General features: G+C 40.0%; 1 protein-coding gene across 2 annotated transcripts in view; it reads right to left on the bottom strand.

Moving 5' to 3' along the window:
* Nucleotides 1–25,942, bottom strand: part of LOC133664495 (glypican-6-like) — a 252,654-nt gene that overhangs the window by 94,547 nt on the left and 132,165 nt on the right. For both annotated transcript variants that reach the window (XM_062069162.1, XM_062069163.1), the window contains exons 5-6: nucleotides 12,535–12,665; nucleotides 5,316–5,459 (exon numbers count right to left, since the gene is read on the bottom strand). In XM_062069162.1, coding sequence (XP_061925146.1) covers nucleotides 5,316–5,459; nucleotides 12,535–12,665 — 275 coding nt within the window. The remainder of the gene's footprint in view (nucleotides 1–5,315; nucleotides 5,460–12,534; nucleotides 12,666–25,942) is intronic.

The following is a 25,942-nucleotide window of genomic DNA, read 5'->3' as shown; positions in this document are numbered from 1 at the left end:
GTGCCCACCCACAGGGAAATGTTCCTGGAACAAAAAGATTTAAAAAAACGTCGTGCATAAGTGGGACGTATCTTGCATGGTCAAAACAGAAAAAGGTTGGGTATGATAGGGTTTCGTTGGAGCCCTCAAGGCAGCCATCTATCTTCTGCAGACTGCCCCTTTAAAGCAGAGCTTTTATGCCTTTCCTCTTTTTGGACCTCTAAATGTTAGAATGTTGCATACTCGTGTTAAACGGTGCCAAAGCATCAAATAATTACAGTAGGTTTATGCATTTGGAAGTGAGCCCTGTAAGCAGTTTTGGATTGTTCTGCACGCTGTGTTAACAGTCTTTAAAAAAACAAAAAACGTACAGTCGTGGTCAAAAGTTTACATACACTTGTGAAGGACATAATGGCATGGCTGTCTTGAGTTTCCAATACTTTCTACAACTCTTTTTTTTTGTGATAGAGTGATTGGAGCACATACTTGGTCATAAAAAACATTCATGAAGTTTGGTTCTTTCATGAATTTATTATGGGTCTACTGAAAATATGACCAAATCTGCTGGGTCAAAAGTATACATACAGCAATGTTAATATTTGGTTACATGTCCCTTGGCAAGTTTCACTGCAATAAGGCGCTTTTGGTAGCCATCCACAAGCTTCTGGTTGAATTTTTGACCACTCCTCTTGATAAAATTGGTGCATTTCAGCTAAATGTGTTAGTTTTCTGACATAGACTTGTTTCTTCAGCATTGTCCACACGTTTAAGTCAGGACTTTGGGAAGGCCATTCTAAAACCTTAATTCCAGCCTGATTTAGCCATTCCTTTACCATTTTTGACGTGTGTTTGGGGTCATTGTCCTGTTGGAACACCCAACTACGCCCAAGACCCAACCTCCGGGCTGATGATTTTAGGTTGTCCTGAAGAATTTGGAGGTAATCCTCCTTTTTCATTGTCCCATTTACTCTCTGTAAAGCACCAGTTCCATTGGCAGCAAAACAGGCCCAGAGCATAATACTACCACCACCATGCTTGACGGTAGGCATGGTGTTCCTGGGATTAGAGGCCTCACCTTTTCTCCTCCAAACATATTGCTGAGTATTGTGGCCAAACAGCTCAATTTTTGTTTAATCTGACATCACATGGACAAAGATAAGACCTTCTGGAGGAAAGTTCTGTGGTCAGATTAAACCAAAAGTATGCCCACCTCACTCGCTCTGCTTTAAAAGTTATATTGCAATTACGATGTTAGCACGTTGAGCAATGGCTCCAAGAGAATGTTTATTTGGGTGTAAGAGAAAGGTAACTTTTGAAGCTTTCCTAAAGAGGCAACCACCAGAAGTGGAATTCTTGATGGACTCCACACTCGCACCGGCAAAGTGAGGAAGTGGCCAGCTCTTCAAAAGTCCTCAAGAGTGTGACCAATCACAGTGGAGGTGACTCGGCGAGAGGCGCTCATTGAGGCGGCCGGGGGGTTGGAGTTAAACACACAGACGCTTTTCATGGGATGCATAAAATACAAGGAATGACGCAGATCTACAAAGTTTTCTGTGCGGGTAAATGTGTGTAGCTGCTCTTTAGGAGTCAAACATAAAAAACGAAGGACCGAAAATTAGGTCGCTTTTAATTTAAACTGACGTGACGCACCAGTGTGGCCCACTTGTATATTTATTATGTTTGGAGTCAAGAGATGTATACATGCTCACCAACAGATGGCGTAACTTGAGTAAAAAGAAGTGATTAATGAGCGATGAATAAATCTACCGTATTTTCCGGACCATAGGGCGCACCAGATTATAAGGCGCACTGCCGATGAGGGTCTATTCTGGTTTATTTTCAAACAAAAGGCACAACGGATTTAAAGGCGCATTAAAGGAGTCATATTATGATTTTTTTTTAAATGTGAACACTTCCTTGTGGTCTACATAACATGTAATGGTGGTTCTTTGGTCAAAATGTTGCAAAGATGATGTTTTACAGATCATCTTCAAGCCGCTTTCTGACAGTCTCTTCCAGATGCGCCGTTTTGTGGGCGGTCTTATTTACGTGGCTCACCTTCGGCAGCGTCTTCTCCCCGTCATCTTTGTTGTAGCGGTGTAGCGTGCAAGGACGGGAGTGGAAGAAGTGTCAAAAGATGGAGGTAACTGTTTTAACGACATTCAGACTTTACTTCAATCAATAACGGAGCAGCATCTCCTCATCCGTGGTTCACTCGTGTAACAACAATGTGTCCTGTGAAAAAACGTCCGACCAGAACTCTCTAATTACTAAAGTTCCTTGGGTAAATTATGTAAACTCATTACACCGGTAGTTTTTAGCGCTTACATAGCGAGATACAAGTTAGAACTTTACGCTACTTCATATTAGAAATGGCAACAGCGGAGGATGAATGCCCCATAACAAGAAGATAGAGGAAAAAGAAGAGGCTAGTTGACTACGGTGTCGGCACGGACTACAATGGCGCACTGGCACACATTTTCACGACTTATGCAGATCCCAAATACACATCATCAGGTACCAGAAGGTTTGTTTTGCATAATATTGCAAAACAAAACGGCATATAATATGTCTGCTAATGGGTGCCATTTTGCGGTCCTTGCAAGGACGGGAGTGGAAGAAGTGTCAATAGATGGAGCTAACTGTTTTAATGACATTCAGACTTTATTTCAATCAATAACGGAGCAGCGTCTCCCCATCCACCGGAAATGTGTCCCGTGAAAAACCGTCCGACCGGAACCCTCTATTAACTAAAGTTATTTGGGTGAATAATGTAAAGTCACTATACCAGTATGTTTTAGCGCTTTCATGGCGAGTTTACTGACAGATATAAGTAAGAACTTTACACTACTTTACATTAGAATAGGCAACAGCGGAGGATGAATGTCACATAACAAGAAGATAGAGAAAAAGAAGAAGCTTATTGACTACGGTGTCGGCACGGACTACAAAGGTGGACTGGCGCAATTTTTCATGACTCATGCAGATCCCAAATACAGATCAGCAGGTACCAGAAGGTAAGAACAGTTGCTTTTGCATATTATTGTGAAACAAAACGCCAGATAATATGTCTTACTTTATACACACACCATAATAATACTCGTATGTTGACAATCCATCAAGCGGTGCGGCTTCATAGCTTACCAAAGCCGTACTAAAACATTTTGACAGATTTTTGAGCGCCGTGTGTAATGTTCTATATTCTCAATGAAACCTTGAACGTTGTGGTGTTGTTTACAAGCGTCATCCTGCAGGCTACATGTATCTCTTATGTTTGACTGCCATCTACTGGTCACACTTATTACACCATGTAGCAAATAAAATTGCTTCGAGGTCGGTATCCACAACCAGAATTATTCCGTACATTAGGCGCGCCGGGTTATAAGGCGCACTGTCGAGTTTTGACAAAATGAAAGGATTTTAAGTGTGCTTTATAGTCCGAATAATACAGTAAATCTGGTGGTGAAAATGTGCATTTGTAGAGCTTTTTTTCCGGTCACTCACACACACCAGTAACTTGGAGAGATGCGAAATGAAGTCATAAATAAAGACTGTTTTTGTCTTAAAGGAGTCGTGTTGTAATTTTTTTCCAACATTTAAACACTTATTTGTTGTCTTCAAATCAGAATTAGAATCAGCTTTATTGGCAAAGTATGTTTATCACACAAGGGATTTGACTTGGGAGAATGGGATCTCTTTGTTCAATGCAGCACGTAATAGTGGATCTTTGGTCGAAATTTTGCATGGATTATGTTTTCCAGACCATCTACAAGCCGCTTACTGACCAGGATCGGGATTCAGGATGCCCCGTTTTGTGGGCGGTCTTATTTTCCAGCCATGTTTCAGTTCAGTTTTTACTGACAGGGACGACTTGTATTTTAATAGAAATGGCCGAGGATGCATGTGCATGTACGAGTCAGTCTACCCCACAACAAGGGTATAGAGGGAAAATAAGGATCTTTTTGACTACAAAGGCGGACTCGCGTCAGTCTACCCCACAACAAGGGTATAGAGGGAAAAGAAGGATCTTTTTGACTACAAAGGCGGACTCGCGCAAAACTTTTCGGGTAACTCTTTACCATATATGGACATATGAAGGAAGGCAAGATTGTTTTATAAATATCTCCGCGATGCATCCATGGTTTGATTTCAAATTTCGGGACTTATGCAGATCGCAAATACCGTATTTTTCGGAGTATAAGTCGCACCTGCCAAAAATGCATAATAAAGACAGAAAAAAACATATATAAGTCGCACTGGAGTATAAGTCGCATTTTTTTCGGAAATTTATTTGATAAAACCCAACACCAACAATAGACATTTGAAAGGCAATTTGAAATAAATAAAGAATAGTGAACAACAAGCTGAATAAGTGTACGTTATATGACGCATAAATAACCAACTGAGAACGTTCCTGGTATGTTAACGTAACATATTATGGTAAGAGTCATTCAAATAACTATAACATATAGAACATGCTATACGTTTACCAAACAAACTGTCACTCCTAATGGCTAAATCCCATGAAATCTTATACGTCTAGTCTCTTACGTGAATGAGCTAAATAATATTATTTTATATTTTACGGTAATGTGATAATAGTTTCACACATAAGTCGCTCCTGAGTATAAGTCGCACCCAAACTATGAAAAAAACTGCGACTTATAGTCCAAAAAATACAGTACACAAAAACAGGTACCAATAGGTAAGAAAGGTGTTTTTTGCATAATAGTCTTATAGCCATAATAACCATTTAAACATTTCTGAAAATAAATAAAATATTTAGTTTTATATTTAGTGAGTGGTACCAATTTAAAGGAACACAAGCAATTAAGGGCAGCAGAAGCACAAAGGCATTGTGACCGCAGAAGTATATAACCCATGATGAGAACTGTCCTTCCCCTTAGCTGGGCTGTCAGCACACAACCTTTACTCTGATGCAGCATTTTAGCCCTCAAGGTTGAGTTGGAAACGCGCGTATCAGGATCCAATCCCGCAAACATGCAGCCAAATCTGATATAAAATCAAGGCTCGCTTTGCAGCGAACAATGGCCATGGTCAGCCTCGGAAAAGCCGAGTCTGTTTGCCAAGTATGCAGACAGGCAAGATGAAGGGCACATGTCGCGCCACACCTCACTCGTCTGTCTCCGCTGTTGATTCGTTAACAAACGGCAATCGATAGATGCGCCTGGATGCGGGCCGAGCACAGAGAATGAATCTCCTGTCCGCGGGGGCCGGCGATTGCAAATCACCAGCTTTAATCAACAGTGTCGAGTCCGAGGAAGACAAATTGTGTTTACGCTCAGGCGGTAAGCAGCGCTATTCGACGCCCTTACCAGTCTGTCTAGGCTTGTGCCAGCTGCCGTGGTTGGACGCTCATCCGGGTTGTACGGCCTGAAGCGGGCGTTGAACACATCCGGTACGCCACGGGTAGACCTACTCATTCCTGAGGGTTTTGGCTGGCCACAACCTTGAAAAACCTGCAATTACAGAAAACACGGGCACCCGACTGTCAGGGTCTGAAATGACTTTGGACGGAGAAAAACAGAAAAAAAAAAAGATGTTTTGTTAGAAATGTACTATTTATTGAACACCACGCTGTTGGTATAATGAGCCGCTTCGTGTCACGCTGAGGTAACCACGGTGATGCAGTAGGTGATTTAGCTTGACTGGGACCAATGTTATTTAAGTTTTACAACTTCTGGAAATACACCACATACAGTACTGTGTGTATTATGAGAAAAAACACATGTGTTGTATGAGAAAGTCAACCGTATGTGGGAATAAATATATCTGTACAGCCCTGTGCATTTTTTATTTAAATGGTTTTTTTTCTTCTGCCAACATTTTAGTGGTTTGAGGAAAGCCCATTAAAACCAATTAACTACCGTAAGGCTTGATTTACAAGTGCCCAGCTGTTTTTTTTTTAACTGTAATGCATGTCAATAATATCCCTACATACAGTCATGGTCAAAAGTTTACATACACTTGTAAAGAACATAATGACATGGCTGTCTTGAGTATCCAATAATTTCTACAACTCTTATTTATTTGTGATAGAGTGATTGGAGGACAAACTTGTTTGTCACAAAAAACATTCAAGAAGTTTGGTTCTTTTATGATTTTATTATGGATCTACTGAAAATGTGACCAAATCTGACTGCAGAACTTTCCTCCAGAAGGTCTTATCTTGTTCCATGTGATGTCAGATGAAACAAAAACTGAGCTGTTTGGCCACAATACCCAGCAATATGTTTGGAGGAGAAAAGGTGAGGCCTTTAATCCCAGGAAAACCAAACCTACCGTCAAGCATGGTGGTGGTAATATTATGCTCTGGGCCTGTTTTGCTGCCAATGGAACTGGTGCTTTACAGAGAGTAAATGGGACAATGAAAAAGGAGGATTACCTCCAAATTCTTCAGGACAACCTAAAATCATCAGCCCGGAGGTTGGGTCTTGGGCACAGTTGGGTGTTCCAAAAGGACAATGACCCCAAACACATGTCAAAAGTGGTAAAGGAATGGCTAAATCAGGCTAGAATTAAGGTTTTAGAATGGCCTTCCCAAAGTCCTGACTTAAACGTGTGGACAATGCTGAAGAAACAAGTCCATGTCAGAAAACCAACAAATTTAGCTGAACTGCACCAATTTTGTCAGGAGGAGAGGTCAAAAATTCAACCAGAAGCTTGTGGATGGCAACCAAAAGCGCCTTATCGCAGTGAAACTTGCCAAGAGACATGTAACCAAATATTAACATTGCTGTATGTATACTTTCGACCCAGCAGATTTGGTCACATTTTCAGTAGACCCATAATAAATTCATAAAAGAACCAAACTTCACAAATGTTTTTTTGTGACCAACAAGTTTGTCCTCCAATCACTCTATCACAAATAAAAAAGAGTTGTAGAAATTATTGGATACTCAAGACAGCCATGACATTATGTTCTTTACAAGTGTATGTAAACTTTTGACCATGACTGTATATACATACCATTCAGAATCTGCATCTCAAATTTGCAGATTTTGGGTTGAAAAAAAACATTTTTTTATTTTTATTTGTATTTATTAAAAAAAAAAGTCCTTATCCATACAATTTACTAGTGTTCTAAAAGTACATCTCATTCTCCCTAAGTTGGCAATATTTTATAATTACTGTAAATAATAAATGATAAATGGGTTATACAAGGACACAACGGATGTGACGTGACTAGGATGGTAGAAGGTACACTGTACAGCCATGGTTCTTTTTTCACCAAGTACCCCCTCAGAAAACACTATTCACATTATGACCAACATTAAAATACACTAATGCAGTAGGCCTAAATAGTCACTGAAAACAAGACAAGGTTTTTTATTTAACAAATATATTTTTGGCCACTGTAAAATTGCACACAATGTGTTTGAATAAAATAAACTAAAACATGGTACTTAAAGGGGAACTGCACTTTAAAAAAAAAAAAAATTGCCTCTCATATTTTGATGACGTCAGGCTGGCATTGACATCAGATCTCTCCTATAAGTTGCAATTGCAGAAATATAATTCATATCTTATCTTAGATTGGCCTGCTCAGTGGCTTTGTGGTTAGATCACTTGTAGACCTGGGATCGGTAGGTCGTGAATTCAAACCCCGACCAAGTCATACCAAAGACTATAAAAATTGGACCCATTGCCTCCCTCCCACTCAGCATCAAGGGTTGGAATTGGGGGTTAAATCACCAAAATGGTTCCTGAACGCGGCCAGCGCTGCTGCTTACTGCTCCCCTCACCTCCCAGGGGGTGGAACAAGGGGATGGGTCAAATGCAGAGGGTAATTTCACCACACCTAGTGTGTGTGTGAGACTATCAGTGGTACTTTAACTTTAACTTAGATCTGGAAATCATCATCAGTGCCTACTGTCTGCAAATTTACATTTACTGTGATGAGCAGGCATGATACCTTGATAAGTGATTGTGTGCGTTTATGCAGCTCTGTGTGATTGTTTTGGCAACATTGTTGTATACAAGTAGCACCCACACACCTCCCACAGTGCAAAAACATGCTTCATTGATAGACACTTAGTTGAACCCCAGGGAGACTTTAAATGATCTATGAATGGGAATATTGATATGAGTGGTTGTTTGTCTGTATAAGTCCTGTGATTGGTTGGTGACCAGTCCAGTATACACCAAACTCAGCTGGGATAGGCTCCAGCTATCCAATGAGTGTAATGAAGGCAAGCAGTATAGACAAAGGAAAGAAGGATATTGTCTGGACAGGGCCGTCACTAACTAAATTGGGGCCCTAAGCCGACTTTTATTTGCCCCCATAACAATTTTGTGAAACAATTGTTCTACTTTTCACTTAATTGATTATATTTTATGGATGCTTTATTCCAAGACTAATTCATGGAATTTAAATTGCTCAATCATTTATTATTTTTTTGTTAAAACTATAACAATATATTTGCAAATCTTCCTGACACAACTCCAACTGGGGATCCAACCCAGTGCAACTGGCTTTCAAGAACAGAACTAACACTGCACACCATGGGGGATAGTGATGGAACTTTTCCATTAGATTATTATCAGTGATGGAGGAGGAAGTATCTAAGGCCATGTCTACATTAAGCCGGATAACTCCTTAAACAAATAATTATTTAGCCTAAGCCCCGTGTCAGCTACACTAAACCATCGTTTTTTACACGGGTAAGTGCACCGTCTATTTCTTGAATCTCCGGCTCTTAGCTTTGTATGGACTCATTGATCGTTTACAAACTGAGTTCGGAGAGGAAGTGACGCCAGAAAGAACGCGCCACAGCCAGCTTCATAATAACCGGAGCTAACCGCTGGAAAGATGGAGGCGAGTCATCCAGACATGCCCGTGTTTCTCATTCTTCTACATCAGGGATGTCCAAACTTTTTCCACTGAGGGCCGCACACTGAAAAATCAAAGCAAGCGGGGGCCATTTTGATATTTTTTATTTTAAAAACCAATACAATATATGTATAAAAAAGATACATTTAGGCCTCCACTCAGACTTGATCACGGGGACCCCAAAAGGTTTTGGTCAAAAAAAAAAAGAAAAATGTGTCATTATTTAGTATTATTATTATTATTATTATTATTATTATTATTATTCAAGGTTTAAATCTCTAGATCAACATTAGGTCTATCTGTCAATATAACGCTTTCAAAGATTTAAGTTGTATGCCATTTTTGTCAAGGAAAACTGTGTTTTTTTTATGGAAAAAAACACAAAATATGCAATATTTTCACCCAATAACATTTTAAAGTGGAATATTTGAGATTATACAATAATTGGAGTCCTAAAAAAGTCAATAACTCATAACAAAATTGATTTTAATTCATTATTTTTTGAGCAATGACACTTAAAAAAAAAAAAAAAAGTCCCACTAAAATTATTGGGGATCCAAAAGGGTACTGCTCAGTAAAGTTTAAAAAAATAAATCCAACATTTTTTTTTTACTTTTACCACAATAGTCTCAAGATCAACTTCAGATTTATCCGTCAATTATAAGTTTTATTGTTGTTTATGTTTTTTGTTTGTTCGTTTTAGGCACTTCTTTAAAAAACTTTGTTTTTTAAATGGCAACCAAAAAATATGCAACATTTCCCCCCCAAAATATCTCAAAGTGGAATATTTAATGTGAAGTAAATGGAGCCTTGAATAGGTCAATAATTCATAATGACCGCCATAACCTCAACACCAGGGGGTGCTCCACTAACCACGTTAAACCCAGATTCCGAACTAACAAAGGTCTTAACTCATTCTCTTTCTATGCCACATCAATGTGGAATGCGCTCCCAACAGGTATAAAAGAAAGGGCATCTCTATCCTCCTTCAAAACCGCTATAAAAGTTCACCTCCAGGCAGCTACAACCCTAAACTAACACCCTCCCCGGATTGCTAATAATCAAATGTAAACAATCAAATGCAGATTCTTTTTCTTATGCCTTCTGATCTCTCTCTCTCTCTCTCTCTCTCTCTATGTCCACTACTTGATGTCCATATCCCACCCCCCCCCCCACCCCACCCCCCCTCCACACTCCTGATTGTAAATAATGTAAATAATTCAATGTGATTATCTTGTGTGATGACTGTATTATGATGATAGTATATATGATAGTATATATCTGTATCATGAATCAATTTAAGTGGACCCCGACTTAAACAAGTTGAAAAACTTATTCGGGTGTTACCATTTAGTGGTCAATTGTACGGAATATGTACTTCACTGTGCAACCTACTAATAAAAGTCTCAATCAATCAATCAAATTTTGATTCATTATTATTTTTTATAGAAAGAAACAGCCTGCATGGCAGCTTTGTGTTATTAGAGTAAATAATGCAACATTTTCTTGTTACATTTCACCTGTTTGCTCTTTTATACCACTTTTTACGTTGGTTTATTTTCATCGTATTTTTAGAATGTACCGTGGGGTCGTTAAAAAATTACCTGTGGGCCGCAAATGGCTCCCGTGCCGCTCTTTGGACACCACTGTTCTACATGTACAGACGCTTGTGGAAATCACACATGAATACCTTAAGAGAAGAAAACGCACGATTTGCAGCTATTTGGGATACAACACGCAAGAGAACTTTCTAATGTCCGGGTCAGCTGTGATTCTACTTACCGAAAAATTTCGTCCATTTGTCGAAGGAGAGACAACGAGAATGCGGGCTCCCGTGGATGTGATAAAAAAGGTAGCGTGTGCTTTGTATTACCTGGCCGTCGAGTGAAGACTACGGCATACAGAAAATGCATTTGGACTGGCAAAGCAGACTGTATCAGTTATTGTCCGCCATGTATGACGCGGACTCAACGTCTAGGTCCAGAGTATATAAAGTCACCAAAAAAGAATGGACAATGAAAGTGAAGGCAAAAGAGTGAGATCCATATATTGATTGTTGTAAAATGTTCTTTGTCATATTGTTTACTTTTACATGTCCATTAAAGATTTGATTAATTTATGATGGCTCAGGTGTGAGCCACTGCAATAGGGCCCCACAGCACACTGGATTCCAGTTAATTGAAATACCACAACACTGGATTTTGTTCAGATAAGTTACATTTAATTCAGGAACTTGCACACAAAGCAACACTGGAGGTGACTATGACGTGTGCATTTTCTGAGCATGCGTACTAGGTTGCATTGCACCGGCGGACGGAGGAGGGGAGGGTCTTAAACGACCACTGTGTGTGTGTGGACAAGGATAAGGTTAGGTGGGATTTACCCTGGATAACCTTTGCCGGCTTAGTGTACAAGGGGCCTAAGAATACAATCTTGGTAAAATTTCACATGAAGTAACCTGTCATTAATTAATTGACATTTTGCATGTGCTTATTCACACAAAACGGGGCCCCTTACACATCCGCGTATGGGGAAAGCAGCACAGCGTCTGTCCTTGAAACACGCTGCTGTGTTTCCCACACATTCATTTATTTGTGGCGGCCCGCCACGAAAGAATTACGTCCGCCACAAATTAAAAAAATAAATAAATTAAATTAAATTAAAAATTAAAAAAATTAAAATTAAAATAAATAAATAAATATATATATATATATATTTTGTCCTCTCCAGCTTCACAGGCAAATCATATAGTTGATGTAGATGCCCATATCGGCTGTTCAGATTTACTTTACAAAAGAGAAGTGTAGGATACTTCTCTTGTTGCCTTATTTGTATTTGACTTTATTAAATGTATTTATATTAGAAACACAACATGTGTATATAACAAAGGGTGCAAAGTCTGCAGGCAGTAGGAAACACATGGTTAAGTGTAGGGAGTAAAACTGATGGCAGTCTAAAGTTCAAGATTTTTGGAGCTCTTTGTTCAGTGGATCAGATGTTTGATGAAGCTCTGTGTCTATCTACCACCACTACTGTTTTCTGTTTATTTGTTACTGACTGTGGCAGGACACCTCTGCCTCTGTTTCACTTTATGTTGCTGGTAAATAATATGGTTGTAGTAGTAGGCTAAAGTTAAATTATTTAGTATGCACTAATTAAAGGGGCAGAGCTTTGAGACATTTTAGCTTTTATATTTTATAAGATATATTTTTTGTAAGAACCACAATTAATACATATATTTCAGTGAATAACTTATTGTTCAAATCTGTATATAAATATGTACATAAAGTGTTGTAATTATATTGTAAAATGGATGGATGGATGGACGGACGTTTAAAACAAAACTGTTATTATTAATTAGTAAGTATACATTTTTTGAGCCTTTTTAGAGAAAATCAAATCATTGTAGTAAATTATGCAAATTACTCGATGATGTCATGGTGACCACGCCCATAGCCACGCCCATAGTCACGCCCCCACCGCCACAGGTATCTTGGCAGTTTATGAGAAACACTGCGCTGTTTTACCTTCCCGTATAAACGCACCCTCAGAACCTCCAACCAAATTAAGACATGTTATTTCCACCTAAAGCTGTAAAAGTGAGTGTACTGTAATAAGAACATGTTCAATTAGACACCTCACAGACAAATAGAGAGCTGTTACTTCCACCAATTAATGGTGCAATGTAGGCGTTGACATACCTTGTAGGAGACCTGGGCGCTGTTATCTTGCATGTTCATGATGGCCTCTGAGATCTTCACATCAATTGGGTCCATGACAGATTCTATGTTGAAAGGTCCTTCCAGTCTCTGAGCCACCAGCAACATGGCATCTGGCATTGAAAAAGAAACAGATAGAAATGGAATTGGAGCGTGAAAGAAGACTGACATAAATTTAAATGTTGACGCAAGTATTGGAATTTTCCATAGTTTACTTTAGTTTTGTACTTGTGCAATGGCAATAAAGTCCTATCCTATCCTATCCTATCCTTTATTCTTCCATACAAAGAGCAAGTTAAAATATGTAAAGGCCTCATTTTTCTCGCCATGAGTCTTGCATAAATTAAAAAGTAATTTCTACTTTACTTGACATGAATCTTGATGGCTCTTGGTTCCTAAAAGTGTGAACTCAATTAAGGCTGGATAAGTACACTGGCTCCTTGAATGTTACATCTTCTTAAGGTCAAACAATTTGTAACCACACTTTTTGGGAAAACCATGCCCTAAATATTGCACACATATTATTCAATGTTTTATTTTTTTATTTTCCAATGATTGTCACACACACACTAGGTGTGGCGAAATTATTGTCTGCATTTCACCCATCACCCTTGATCACCCCCTGGGAGGTGAGGGGAGCAGTGGGCAGCAGAGGCGGCCGCGCCTGGGAATCATTTTTGGTGATTTAACCCCCAATTCCAACCCTTGATGCTGAGTGCTAGGGAGGTAATGGGTCCCATTTTTATAGTCTTTGGTATGACTCGGCCGGGGTTTGAACTCACGACCGACCGAACTCAGGGCGGACACTCTAACCACTAGTCCACTATTACAATGAGCTCCTTGATTCAGCACTAGCTTTGAGCATTTGTTTTGCTTTTTCTTTGGCTACTTGCAACACTGATGTAGCAATTAAGAAGTCAACACATGTCAGATCCTTAGTTCAGTCAACATCAAAGGTTTACTGCAAACTTGTTGGTTTTTCTTTGGCTTTTTTTGCAAAAAACAAACAAAATAAAGACCAGCGTCAAATAAAGGTGTTAAGAAAACATGCCACATTATTAGTATAGCTACAAGTATAAAAACAAGCTAACTAGCATGCTACGAACATGTAAAAAATAATATTACAGTCAATTATTAGACAGAAACAAAAACAATATGAGAGCAACATGGGGCATCCTCAATAGCATTATTAAAAATGGCACTAAGAGGGATTACACCCCATACCTCTCAGACGAAAACATAAATAATGACAACATGAAGGAAGCATTTGAAAGCTTCAGTAATTACTTTTTGGACTAAAATTGGAGGACAGGATTACAGACCCAGTTTCAATTGGTAAGTAGGTAGGTAGGTAGGTCAGTAGGTCTTTATTGTCATTGCACAAGTGCAACAAAACTTTGTTTTCAGCACAAACCCGTTCAAGATTAGACAAACAAACAGTGTACAGGGTTACAGAACAGGAACGCTGATGGGTCGCCACAAGGCGCCCTGTAAAAGATGGTAAAAAGGTCAACGCTGGGGGAAGAAGAGTAAAAAAATACAATCTAGACTGGGCCCCCTTAGGAGCCCAGCCTGGAGTGGGAAAAAATCTCCATAGCAAAGCACATATACATATTACAACATACAACTTGAAACTTGCAACAGAGGGAAGGGAGTGGGTGCCACGGTGGCAGGCTGCAGCTCTTTAGGTGCTGCCCATCCGTCCATCACTCCTAAGGGGAACGCGTCAAGGGCGTTGGATGGGGGGTGGGGTATGTGTGGGTGTGGCGTATATTTTTGTGGATGCATGTGTGTGTGTAAGCCTGCCACGTATCTCTCTTCCGCGGCCTTGGTGTTGTGCAGCCGATAGTCAATTGAGAACTATAATGACAATAGATAGAAATCCCAACTCAATGTTCGTCAATAATGTGACACAGGAGGATATAGTTAAAATCGTGAAAAACTGAAAATCTAATAATGTAATAGAATTGATATGGAAACAATAAAAAAGGTTATTGAAGAGATATCAGGACCATTAATGTACATTAGTAACCTATCATTTCAAACACGCTAATTCCCCCCAAAAAAGAAAATAGCTAAAGTTGCATCACTTTATAAGATTGGAGACAAACACCAATTTACAAATTATAGACCTGCTTCTTTACTTCCACAATTTTCTCAAATCATTGAAAAACTGTTCAAAAACTGTTCAATAACAGATTAGAGAGTTTCACAAACAAAAATAGAATACTTACTAAGAACCAATATGGATACAGAGCTAAGTTAGGTTTCTTGGTGACACTTGACCCTAGAGTTTTTGTTATTTCCTACTGAAAAGATTGTCTTGCTTACTAACTAAATCTCACATTAGAATTTGGAATAATTATTGACAATAGAGTGTCCGCTCTGAGATCGGTAGGTCGTGAGTTCAAACCCCGGCCGGGTCATACCAAAGACAGTAAAAATGGGACACGTTACCTCCCTGCTTGGCACTCAGCATCAAGGGTTGGAATTGGGGGTTAAATCACCAAAAATGATTCCCGAGCGCGGCCACCGCTGCTGCTCACTGCTCCCCTTACCTTCCAGGGGGTGGAACAAGGTGATGGGTCTAATGCAGAGGGTAATTTCACCACACCTAGTGTGTGTGTGACTATCAGTGGTACTTTAAACTTAAACTTTACTTATTTTATGAACTGCTTATCACATATACACTGTTTACTCACTACATATGTTACATTTACATCCTGGTATATTCACACTTTACACTTCTTTTGTTTTACAACTCTATCTTGTGTCAGTTTCCTCTTCTCACCTCAGAGACACAATTTTTATGTTGATTAAACTGTTCACGTTAAGCAAATTCAGTTTGGCTGCATGCGACCAAAAAAAAACCAAATGCTGATGAGTCATTGATTTAATAGAAAAGCCAAGCACCTCGTCGTACCAGCTGCAGGCGCTACCAGAAGGTCAACGCCTCGTTAATGTCACTGTGCGGACTTGAACACAATACGCTCACGATTACTGTCAGTTTAGTTTTTATTGCTTTTAAGTAACACCCCCGCCCCATGTAAAACAATTCAATATATGTTATATTTAGAACACAGTTTAGCTGAGGTCCTAGTGAGCAAACTTATGTTCCATTCACTGAACACTAACTTTTTACTTTCATTTCAGCACAATGCATCCACAAATCAAAGCATCGCCGTCCCTTGGTATATACTCTGCAATCAAGCTGCGGAAAAAGCTGAAACTGATCGTCTTTTAATGTGCACTAAACCCCAAAAGGATTGTATGCCCGTGCAGTTTTGCGTCTCAAATGGCACTTCCAACTAAAAGCAACCAAGTAAAAATGGAGCGTTTCCCAGACGTGAAGACTTCAAACAGCAGTATCTTAAGACCAGTTGTCTACTTTTCCCAAGATATGTCTTCATTTTGGGGAATGGAAACATAAAGTATCTTGTTGGGAGTTGAAAATGATCTAAAATGTCTTATCTCAAGCGGCATGCATTGTTACACTGCACTGTCTCTCACTACACCGTCATTGGTCGGCAGCCGTTCATCCATCCATCCATCCATTTTCTACCGCTTGTCCCGTTCGGGGTCGCAGGGGTACTGGAGCCTATCTCAGATGCATTCGGGTGGAAGGTGGGGTACACCCTGGACAAGTCACCACCTCATCACAGGGAAAACACATACAGGTGTATAGACAGACAACATTTGCACACTAGGGCTAATTTAGTCAATCATTCATCCATCCATCCATCCATTTTCTACCGCTTGTCCCTTTCAGGGCTGCAGGGGGTGCTGGAGCCTATCTCAGCTGCATTCGGGCGGTAGGCGGGGTACACCCTGGACAAGTCGCCACCTCATCGCAGGGCCAACACAGATAGACAGACAACATCCACACACTAGGGCCTATTTAGTGTTGCCAATCAACCTATCCCCAGGTGCATGTTTTTGGAGGTGGGAGGAAGCCGGAGTACCCGGAGGGAACCCACACAGTCACGGGGAGAACATGCAAACTCCACACAGAAAGATCCCGAGCCCGGGATTGAACTCAGGACTGCTCAGGACCTTCGTATTGTGAAGCACATGCACTAACCCCTGTGTCACCGTGTTTTTTTGTTTTTTTTTACATATGTAGCATAATTTAAAATCGTTTTAATATATTTTTTAATTTTTATCTTGTTTTTATCTTGTTTTTGTATTGATTTATTTTTTGTTTTTATTCAGTCATTGGTGGAGCTAAGGATAGTATTTTAATCTTGTTTTTAACATTTTTGTTGTTTAAATGTGCTATATAAATAAAGTGGATTGGATTGGATAATCTACATAGATACAAAGAATTGCTATTGTGACATCTAGTGGACACATTTAGAACAGCAGTTTCTTTCATTCAAAGATTTCGGCTCATTTTTATACTTAGCAAACTCATCCCGCGGGCTAAATAAAACCTGTTCGCGGCCTTGATCCGGCCAGCGGGCCTTACGTTTGACACCCCAGGTTTAGAGTTTGCCCTGATTTGTGATGTTTTCTGACCTGTGACGTATATGGTAGAAATTTACTTCAACATCCTCGCGTGAGTCGGACATTTTTTAATTCATGACCGACGTGTCACAACATGTCCACCATGAAACCCAATTAAGGAAAATACTCTGTAGCTGTTTGCTACACTACACCAGTGTTTTTCAACCTTTTTTGAGCCAAGGCACATTTTTTGCACACCACCAGCGGAAATCATTAAAAAACAAAACTCAGTTGACAGGAAAAAGTCTTTGTCGCAATTGTTGGATATGACTTTAAACCATAACCAACCATGCATCAATATAGCTCTTGTCTCAAAGTAGGTGTACTGTCACGACCTGTCACATCACGCCGTGACTTATTTTGAGTTTTTTGGTATCTTCCTGTGTGTAGTGTTTTAGTTCTTGTCTTGCGCTCCTATTTTAGTGGCTTTTTCTCTTTTTTTTGGTATTTTCCTGTAGCAGTTTCATGTCTTCCTTTGAGCGATATTTCCCGCATCTACTTTGTTTTAGCAATCAAGAACATTTCAGTTGTTTTTATCCTTTGTGTGGACATTGTTGATTGTCATGTCATGTTCGGATGTACATTGTGGACGCCGTCTTTGCTCCACAGTAAGTCTTTGCTGTCGTCCAGCATTCTGTTTTTGTTTACTTTGTAGCCAGTTCAGTTTTAGTTTTGTTCTGCATAGCCTTCCCTAAGCTTCAATGCCTTTTCTTAGGGGTGCTCACCTTTTGTTTATTTTTGGTTTAAGCATTAGTTAAATTTTTACTTCCACACTGCCTCCCGCTGTTTCCGACATCTACAAAGCAATTAGCTACCGGCTGCCACCTACTGATGTGGAAGAGTATTAAATGGTTACTCTGCCGAGCTCTAGACAGCACCGACCACTCAACAACAACACATAATTTGCAGACTATAATTACTGGTTTGCAAAAAAATATTTTTCACCCAAATAGGGTGAAAAGCACTGTTTTAGAATTTGGTGGACGTTTAGGTTATTTAAGAGACACAAGGTCCCTAATGGCTGAGTGAAAAGCTTAGCTCCTGTTCTATTTACTCTCCCATACAAAAACACTTCAGTTCGTAGATGTTCTGAAAATGAGAAAACGCTTGTGATGCACCTGTGAGATTGTAATATTGAGGCTGCATCGCTGCCAAATGCTTTCTTAAAGTAGCACTTCAATGGCGCCGCAGTGTGGAGGCTCTAAGTGTAAACGACACCTTCGTCAGGAGAGCACACAAATATGAACTTGCCTCCGAGCGCTGATGCCCATCAGTTGTCACCGCCCGTTTATTGACACCGAACTGAGCTGTGCATTGTTTGAACGTCTGTTGACACCACAATTCAGCGTGCTTTCAACTCATTAGCATGTAAATGTGCCTGGGGTTTGCCTGCTCGCTGCACGGTATAAAAGAATGATAGAAATCTTGCATGGATTCAAAAACTGTCAAGAGCACGCCGCGTCAATTTAGGTCAAAGGAGACAATTGGGGTGGGGGGGGTGGGGTGGGGGGGGAATTATATAAAAAACAAAACTCGCCTCCGGCATTAGAGATAATTGTGCCAATGATGCTTGCTGAAACTTATCGGAAGGGTTCCTCACACTGAAGACACGGACCTGCACCGAATGAATGCCTCTCATTTATGGAGGTCACTCTCAGCCAAGTTTCCTGAGATAGGCTAGCATCCAGCTGTGAGTACTTCGTTATCACGCGCGCACAGCCTTTCCGATCCGATCAGGGCTTTTAAAGACAACATCCAAAAACCCCATGTTGTCACACAAACATGGAGGAGACACCACGCCGATGCCACACAATCTACTTCCGTCTCCACCGGTAGATGCTCCACTTGGGTGTACAAAAAAGAAAACTGCCTATTTGAGCTGAAACATCACCACCACGGGCACTTTTTGTCCGCAGGCTTTATCGAGATTGATGTTCACTCACGTTGGGGCCGGGGAGGGGGGGGGGCAAATAAGGAAAGCAAACAGGGCCCGTGGAGAGCTCGCATGGATGGAAAATATAGCTCTGGTGTAATTTGGATTCTGCAGCTCATCTGTGGCTCAGTCAACAAACTAATGGTGGCATTTTCCCCACCTGAAATGGGACGAAAAAACAAAAACAACAGTAATTTCTAGAGATGTCCGATAATGGCTTTTTTTACCGATATCCGATATTCCGATATTGTCAAACTCTTAATTACCAGCTCCATTTTTGTTTCATCTGACCACAGAACTTTCCTCCAAAAGGTCTTATCTTTGTCCATGTGATGTCAGCTGAAAGAAAAATGTAGCTTTTTGGCCACAATACCCAGCAATATGTTTGGAGGAGAATAGGTGAGGCCTTTAATCCCAGGAACACCAAGCCTACCGTCAAGCATGGTGGTGGTAGTATTATGCTCTGGGCCTGTTTTGCTGGCAATGGAACTGGTGCTTTACAGAGAGTAAATGGGACAATGAAAAAGGAGGATTACTTCCAAATTCTTCAGGACAACCTAAAATCATCAGCCCGGAGGTTGGGTCTTGGGCGCAGTTGGGTGTTCCAACAAGACAATGACTCCAAACACATGTCAAAAGTGGTAAAGGAATGGCTAAATCAGGCTAGAATTAAGGTTTTAGAATGGCCTTCCCAAAGTCCTGACTTAAACGTGTGGACAATGCTGAAGAAACAAGTCTATGTCAGAAAACCAACACATTTAGCTGAACTGCACCAATTTTGTCAAGAAGAGTGGTCAAAAATTCAACCAGAAGCTTGTGGATGGCTACCAAAAGCGCCTTATTGCAGTGAAACTTGCCAAGGGACATGTAACCAAATATTAACATTGCTGTATGTATACTTTTGACCCAGCAGATTTGGTCACATTTTCAGTAGACCCATAATAAATTCATAAAAGAACCAAACTTCATGAATATTTTTTTGTGACCAACAAGTATGTGCTCCAATAACTCTATCACAAAAAATAAGAGTTGTAGAAATTATTGGAAACTCAAGACAGCCATGACGTTATGTTCTTTACAAGTGTATGTAAACTTTTGACAACGACTGTATATATCTGTGGCTTATAGTCGGGTGTGGCTGACATATGTAAAACATATTTTTTTCTTCTAAAATTTGTTGGGTGCGGCCTAAAAACCGATGCGCTCAATAGTCTGTAAAATACTAATTACTGCTTTTTATTCGGGATCGTAGTTATTTGGTCATAACTTAATAGCAAAGGCGTAATGTGAAATACACCTAATTTGCAGAATTTTTTATCAGAACGCAAAAACCACAATTTGTCGTAATGCTAAGTTTTGTGCGGCTTCAAAAGCACACTTTCTTAGGAAATGTCTAAATTGTACAAGAATCATTTAAGCTTCTACTGAACACTATAGCCATATTGCAAATGTGGTGTTTACTGTACTGTGCAGACAAACAAATTGCTAAGTCAATCATGGGTTACAAAACATCCAGAATGTTTACTCTGGTTTTTATCACAATCTGCCAATTACACTACATGAATTCTATATGTTACGTAATGCTTAGCACTTGGTCTCGTCAACGCAGAGACCAGAATCTTTATTGAAATGCTCATATATTATGCCTTCTGGATGCTATTGCACTCCACTTAAGGATTAAATGGAGGTGAAACAAGCCAGCAAGCAAGCTTCGGGGGAAATTGCTTTCATCTACTTTGAATTACGGTTATGGCCCGCACAGCGACCAGGCGGGTCACCAACATTCCAGCAAATGAAACATTATTCGAGTAGTCTAAGGTCCCCTTCAGCTTTGTAGACTTGGAAGTGATGAAATCACACTTCACTGTTACAAGGGTCTTTGTGATCCTGATGAGAAAAACAAGCCATTAGTGTGTACATTTGGGAAATAGAGTTACACCATAAACTAAGCCTGGTAACTGCATTCCTTCTGCAATGCAACTAGACCATTATATACATACAGTATGCCTCTAGGTATGCGCTATCATATTGTAAAGGTTAGCTCTTTGGACTATAGGACTTCAAATCTCGGTGAAACTTTGAAATCCTGTTAGAGGGAGTAAAGTGGGTATTAAGTGGAATTAATTCAAAACTTGCTGCAAGAAAGTTGTATATTAGAATATAATAGAATTTAAGTAGTTTTAAATCCAATCCAAACGGACTGAAAAGAACATATTGCAACCGCACTAAAACAATGGTGCAAGATGATGATGTCCTGCATACACATGTAGTCATGGAAACGTTTAACACTGCGTTAGAATAATTAGCGTTTTTTTCGGACTATAAGTCGTAGTTTAAGTGCGACTTATACTCAGGAGCTACTTATGTGTGAAATTATTAACACATTACCGTAAAATATCAAATAATATTATTTAGCTCATTCACGTAAGAGACTAGACGTATAAGATTTCATGGGATTTAGCGATTAGGAGTGACAGATTGTTTGGTAAACGTATATCATGTTCTATATGTTATAGTTATTTGAATGACTCTTACCATAATATGTTACGTTAACATAGCTGGCACGTTCTCAGTTGGTTATTTATGCGTCATATAACGTACACTTATTCAGCCTGTTGTTCACTATTCCTTATTTATTTGAAATTGCCTTTCAAATGTCTATTCTTGGTGTTGGGTTTTATCAAACAAATTTCCCCCAAAAATGCGACTTATACTCTAGTGCGACTTATATATGTTTTTTTTATTTTTTATTATGCATTTTCGGCCGGTGCGACTTATACTCCGAAAAATACGGTATGTATATATTATCACACAACTCTTATGCTTAAGGGCCGTTGCTATAGTTATTATCAATTGTGCTGAAATTATATTATTCTTTGTCCGTGCAAAGCTGGCAATCCAAAAGATTGCAAGCCAGTCTCGTATCAGTGTTTGTTTCCAGAATCGGCTTGCTGACTGCCAAGCCCGAACATCGAGTACCGTGACGCAGACAAAGCAGAGACAAGGCAATATCACGACTGTCAGCACATTTGCATTTTTGTATAATCATATATTGTGTCTAACTGGAGCTGTCGAGATTACCCCCTTCCCTCAGCGACAGCTTCAGTGATGTAACCAGGGACCTCCCAAATAAATAGAGGAAGCATGTGGGCTGGACTTTTAGAGCGTAGTTTGGATCTGTAACTAGAGTACAACCCAAAAAATGTGTCTCCTCAATTGAGCCAAATTTAAATCTGTCTCTGCATGATTCCTTACTTCTCGTCCGTTTAATAGATGTCATCAGTGTTTGAACCTGACACACCGCCAGAAACCTCGATGAAGTTATTTCAGGTACAAACACGACTTTAAGTCTGGCATAAAGTTAAAAGTCTTGCTTTTTTCTTTATTTCTGTCCAAACGTTTTTTTGGGGGGATGTATTACTGACCTGGTTCTGTTTTTCCTTTTTTATACCACTACTTGATTGATTGGTGATATTTGCTTAATTTTTTTTGGTAATCTCTTAGTTTTTTCTCTCTTCTACTGTTTTACTTTTTAGCTTTCTCCTTCTCTTATGATTTTGTTTCCATTATAATTGTTTTTCTCTAATTTATTTTACTTTCTTTAAGCAAATCCAAGATGGCTGCGCTTCAGAGCAGCGGCTTCGTGCGAGCGCTCCTGGAAGTGAGGGCAAAAATACCCCTCAATTCAGTCAATTTCATGGCTGGCTCACAGCGTGTTCACTCCGTGATCACTTACGACCGACTTACAATTCTGGATGTGGAGAGATCGGGCCATTTTGGGCTGATAGATGCGTGTACGATGGACCTGCTCGCTAGCTTGGGAATTCTTCGCGAGCTACATCCAGCAGTGGCCTTTGAAGCAGCGGCGTCGACTTCCAGCGGAGACGGTCAGCGAAAGAGACGTAAGCGGTGCGCTCGGAAGCAGAAGCGGGGGTGTCGGGCGGGGCTAACAACAAAGCTAAATGCTTTGTTGTTAGCGGGGCTAACGAAAAAGCTAAATGCTAATCCACAAAAAAGCGCTAATAAGGAGTCTGTTAAGCTAGAACGAGCCAGCGCCAGGCTGGATAATCCATGCACACATAGCAATTCTTCTAGAATAATATACAACTCACATAATGTTTTTTCTGCGTCAGAGGTGGACATGCATTTTACTGAGGTGGCAAACAATCTAAAAATTCCTGTCATATCAATTCCTAGATATTGTCGAAATTATTTAAAGTGCACTATGCATAATAAACGTAACATTATTAATATTGCTACTACGGATACTTTCAACAAAAACTCCTCAAAACAGCCCACTACCTATAATATGGGCTTTTTAAACATAAGGTCATTGTCTTCCAAAACGTTATTAGTTAATGAAGTCATCAGAGACAACAATCTTGATGTCGTTGGTTTAGCCGAGACCTGGCTCAAACCAGACGAATTTTTTGCGCTGGGTGAGGCGTCTCCTCCTGGCTATGCGGGAACGCATATTGCCCGCCCCATTAAAAGGGGTGGGGGTGTTGCACTAATATACAACAAAAACTTTAGCCTTACCTCGGACCTAAATAATAAATATAACTCGTTTGAGGTGCTCACTATGAGGTTTGTCACACCGCTGCCTCTCCACCTGGCTGTCATCTACCGCCCCCCTGGGCCCTATTCGGACTTTATCAATGAATTTTCAGAGTTCGTTGCTGATCTAGTGACGCACGCCGACAATATAATCATAATGGGAGACTTTAACATCCATATGAATACCCCATCGGACCCTCCATGCGTGGCGCTCCAGACTATAATTGATAGCTGTGGTCTTACACAAATAATAAATGAACCCACGCATCGCAACGGTAATACGATAGATCTAGTGCTTGTCAGGGGTGTCACCACCTCTAAAGTTACGATACTCCCGTACACTAAAGTAATGTCCGATCATTACCTTATAAAATTCGAAGTTCGGACTCATTGTCAACAAACTAATAATAATAATAATAACTACTATAGCAGCCGCAACATTAATACTGCCACAACGACGACTCTTACTGACCTACTGCCTTCAGTAATGGCACCTTTCCCAAATTATGTGGGCTCTATTGATAACCTCACTAACAACTTTAACGACGCCCTGCGCGACACCATTGATATTGTAGCACCGCTAAAGCTAAAAAGGGCCCCTAAAAGGCGTACCCCATGGTTTACAGAAGAAACTAAAGCCCAGAAATTATCATGTAGAAAGCTGGAACGCAAATGGCGTGCGACTAAACTTGAGGTTTTCCATCAAGCATGGAGTGATAGTTTAATAACTTATAAACGCATGCTTACCTCAGCTAAAGCTAAATATTACTCAAATCTCATCCACCTCAACAAAAATGATCCTAAATTTTTGTTTAGTACAGTAGCATCGCTAACCCAACAAGGGACTCCTCCCAGTAGCTCCACCCACTCAGCAGATGACTTTATGAATTTCTTTAATAAGAAAATTGAACTCATCAGAAAAGAGATTAAAGACAATGCATCCCAGCCACAACTGGGTTCTATTAACACAAATATGACTGTATATACGACGGACATTGCCCTCCAAAATAGTTTCTCTCTCTTTGATGAAATAACATTGGAGGAATTGTTAAAATGTGTAAATGGGACAAAACAAACAACATGTTTACTTGACCCAATTCCTGGGAAACTTATCAAGGAGCTTTTTGTTTTATTAGGTCCATCAGTGTTAAATATTATAAACCTATCACTTTCCTCTGGTACTGTTCCTCTAGCATTCAAAAAAGCGGTTATTCATCCTCTACTCAAAAGACCTAACCTCGATCCTGACCTCATGGTGAACTACCGGCCGGTGTCCCACCTACCGTTTATCTCGAAAATTCTCGAAAAAATTGTCGCACAGCAGCTAAATGAACACTTAGTGACTAACAATCTCTGTGAACCTTTTCAATCCGGTTTCAGGGCAAATCACTCTACGGAGACAGCCCTCGCAAAAATGACTAATGATCTATTGCTGACGATGGATTCTGATGCTTCATCTATGTTGCTGCTTCTTGATCTTAGCGCCGCTTTCGATACTGTTGATCATAATATTTTATTAGAGCGTATCAAAACGCGTATTGGGATGTCAGACTTAGCCTTGTCTTGGTTTAACTCTTATCTTACTGACAGGATGCAGTGTGTCTCCCATAACAATGTGACCTCGGACTATGTTAAGGTAACGTGCGGAGTTCCCCAGGGTTCAGTTCTTGGCCCTGCACTCTTTAGTATTTACATGCTGCCGCTAGGTGACATTATACGCAAATACGGTGTTAGCTTTCACTGTTATGCTGATGACACCCAACTCTACATGCCCCTAAAGCTGACCAACACGCTGGATTGTAGTCAGCTGGAGGCGTGTCTTAATGAAATTAAACAATGGATGTCCGCTAACTTTTTGCAACTCAACGCTAAGAAAACGGAAATGCTGATTATCGGTCCTGCTCAACACCAACATCTATTTAATAATACCACCTTAACATTTGACAACCAAACAATTAAACAAGGCGACTCGGTAAAGAATCTGGGTATTATCTTCGACCCAACTCTCTCGTTTGAGTCACACATTAAGAGTGTTACTAAAACGGCCTTCTTTCATCTCCGTAATATCGCTAAAATTCGTTCCATTTTGTCCACAAGCGATGCTGAGATCATTATCCATGCGTTCGTTACATCTCGTCTCGATTACTGTAACGTATTATTTTCGGGCCTCCCTATGTCTAGCATTAAAAGATTACAGATGGTACAAAATGCGGCTGCTAGACTTTTGACAAAAACAAGAAAGTTTGATCATATTACGCCTATACTGGCTCACTTGCACTGGCTTCCTGTGCACCTAAGATGCGACTTTAAGGTTTTACTACTTACGTATAAAATACTACACGGTCAAGCTCCTGCCTATCTTGACGATTGTATTGTACCATATGTCCCGGCAAG

This window comes from Entelurus aequoreus, linkage group LG14 (assembly GCF_033978785.1).
Source record: "Entelurus aequoreus isolate RoL-2023_Sb linkage group LG14, RoL_Eaeq_v1.1, whole genome shotgun sequence".
NCBI classification, from domain to species: domain Eukaryota; kingdom Metazoa; phylum Chordata; class Actinopteri; order Syngnathiformes; family Syngnathidae; genus Entelurus; species Entelurus aequoreus.
This window is presented reverse-complemented; position numbering and strand designations above follow the sequence as displayed.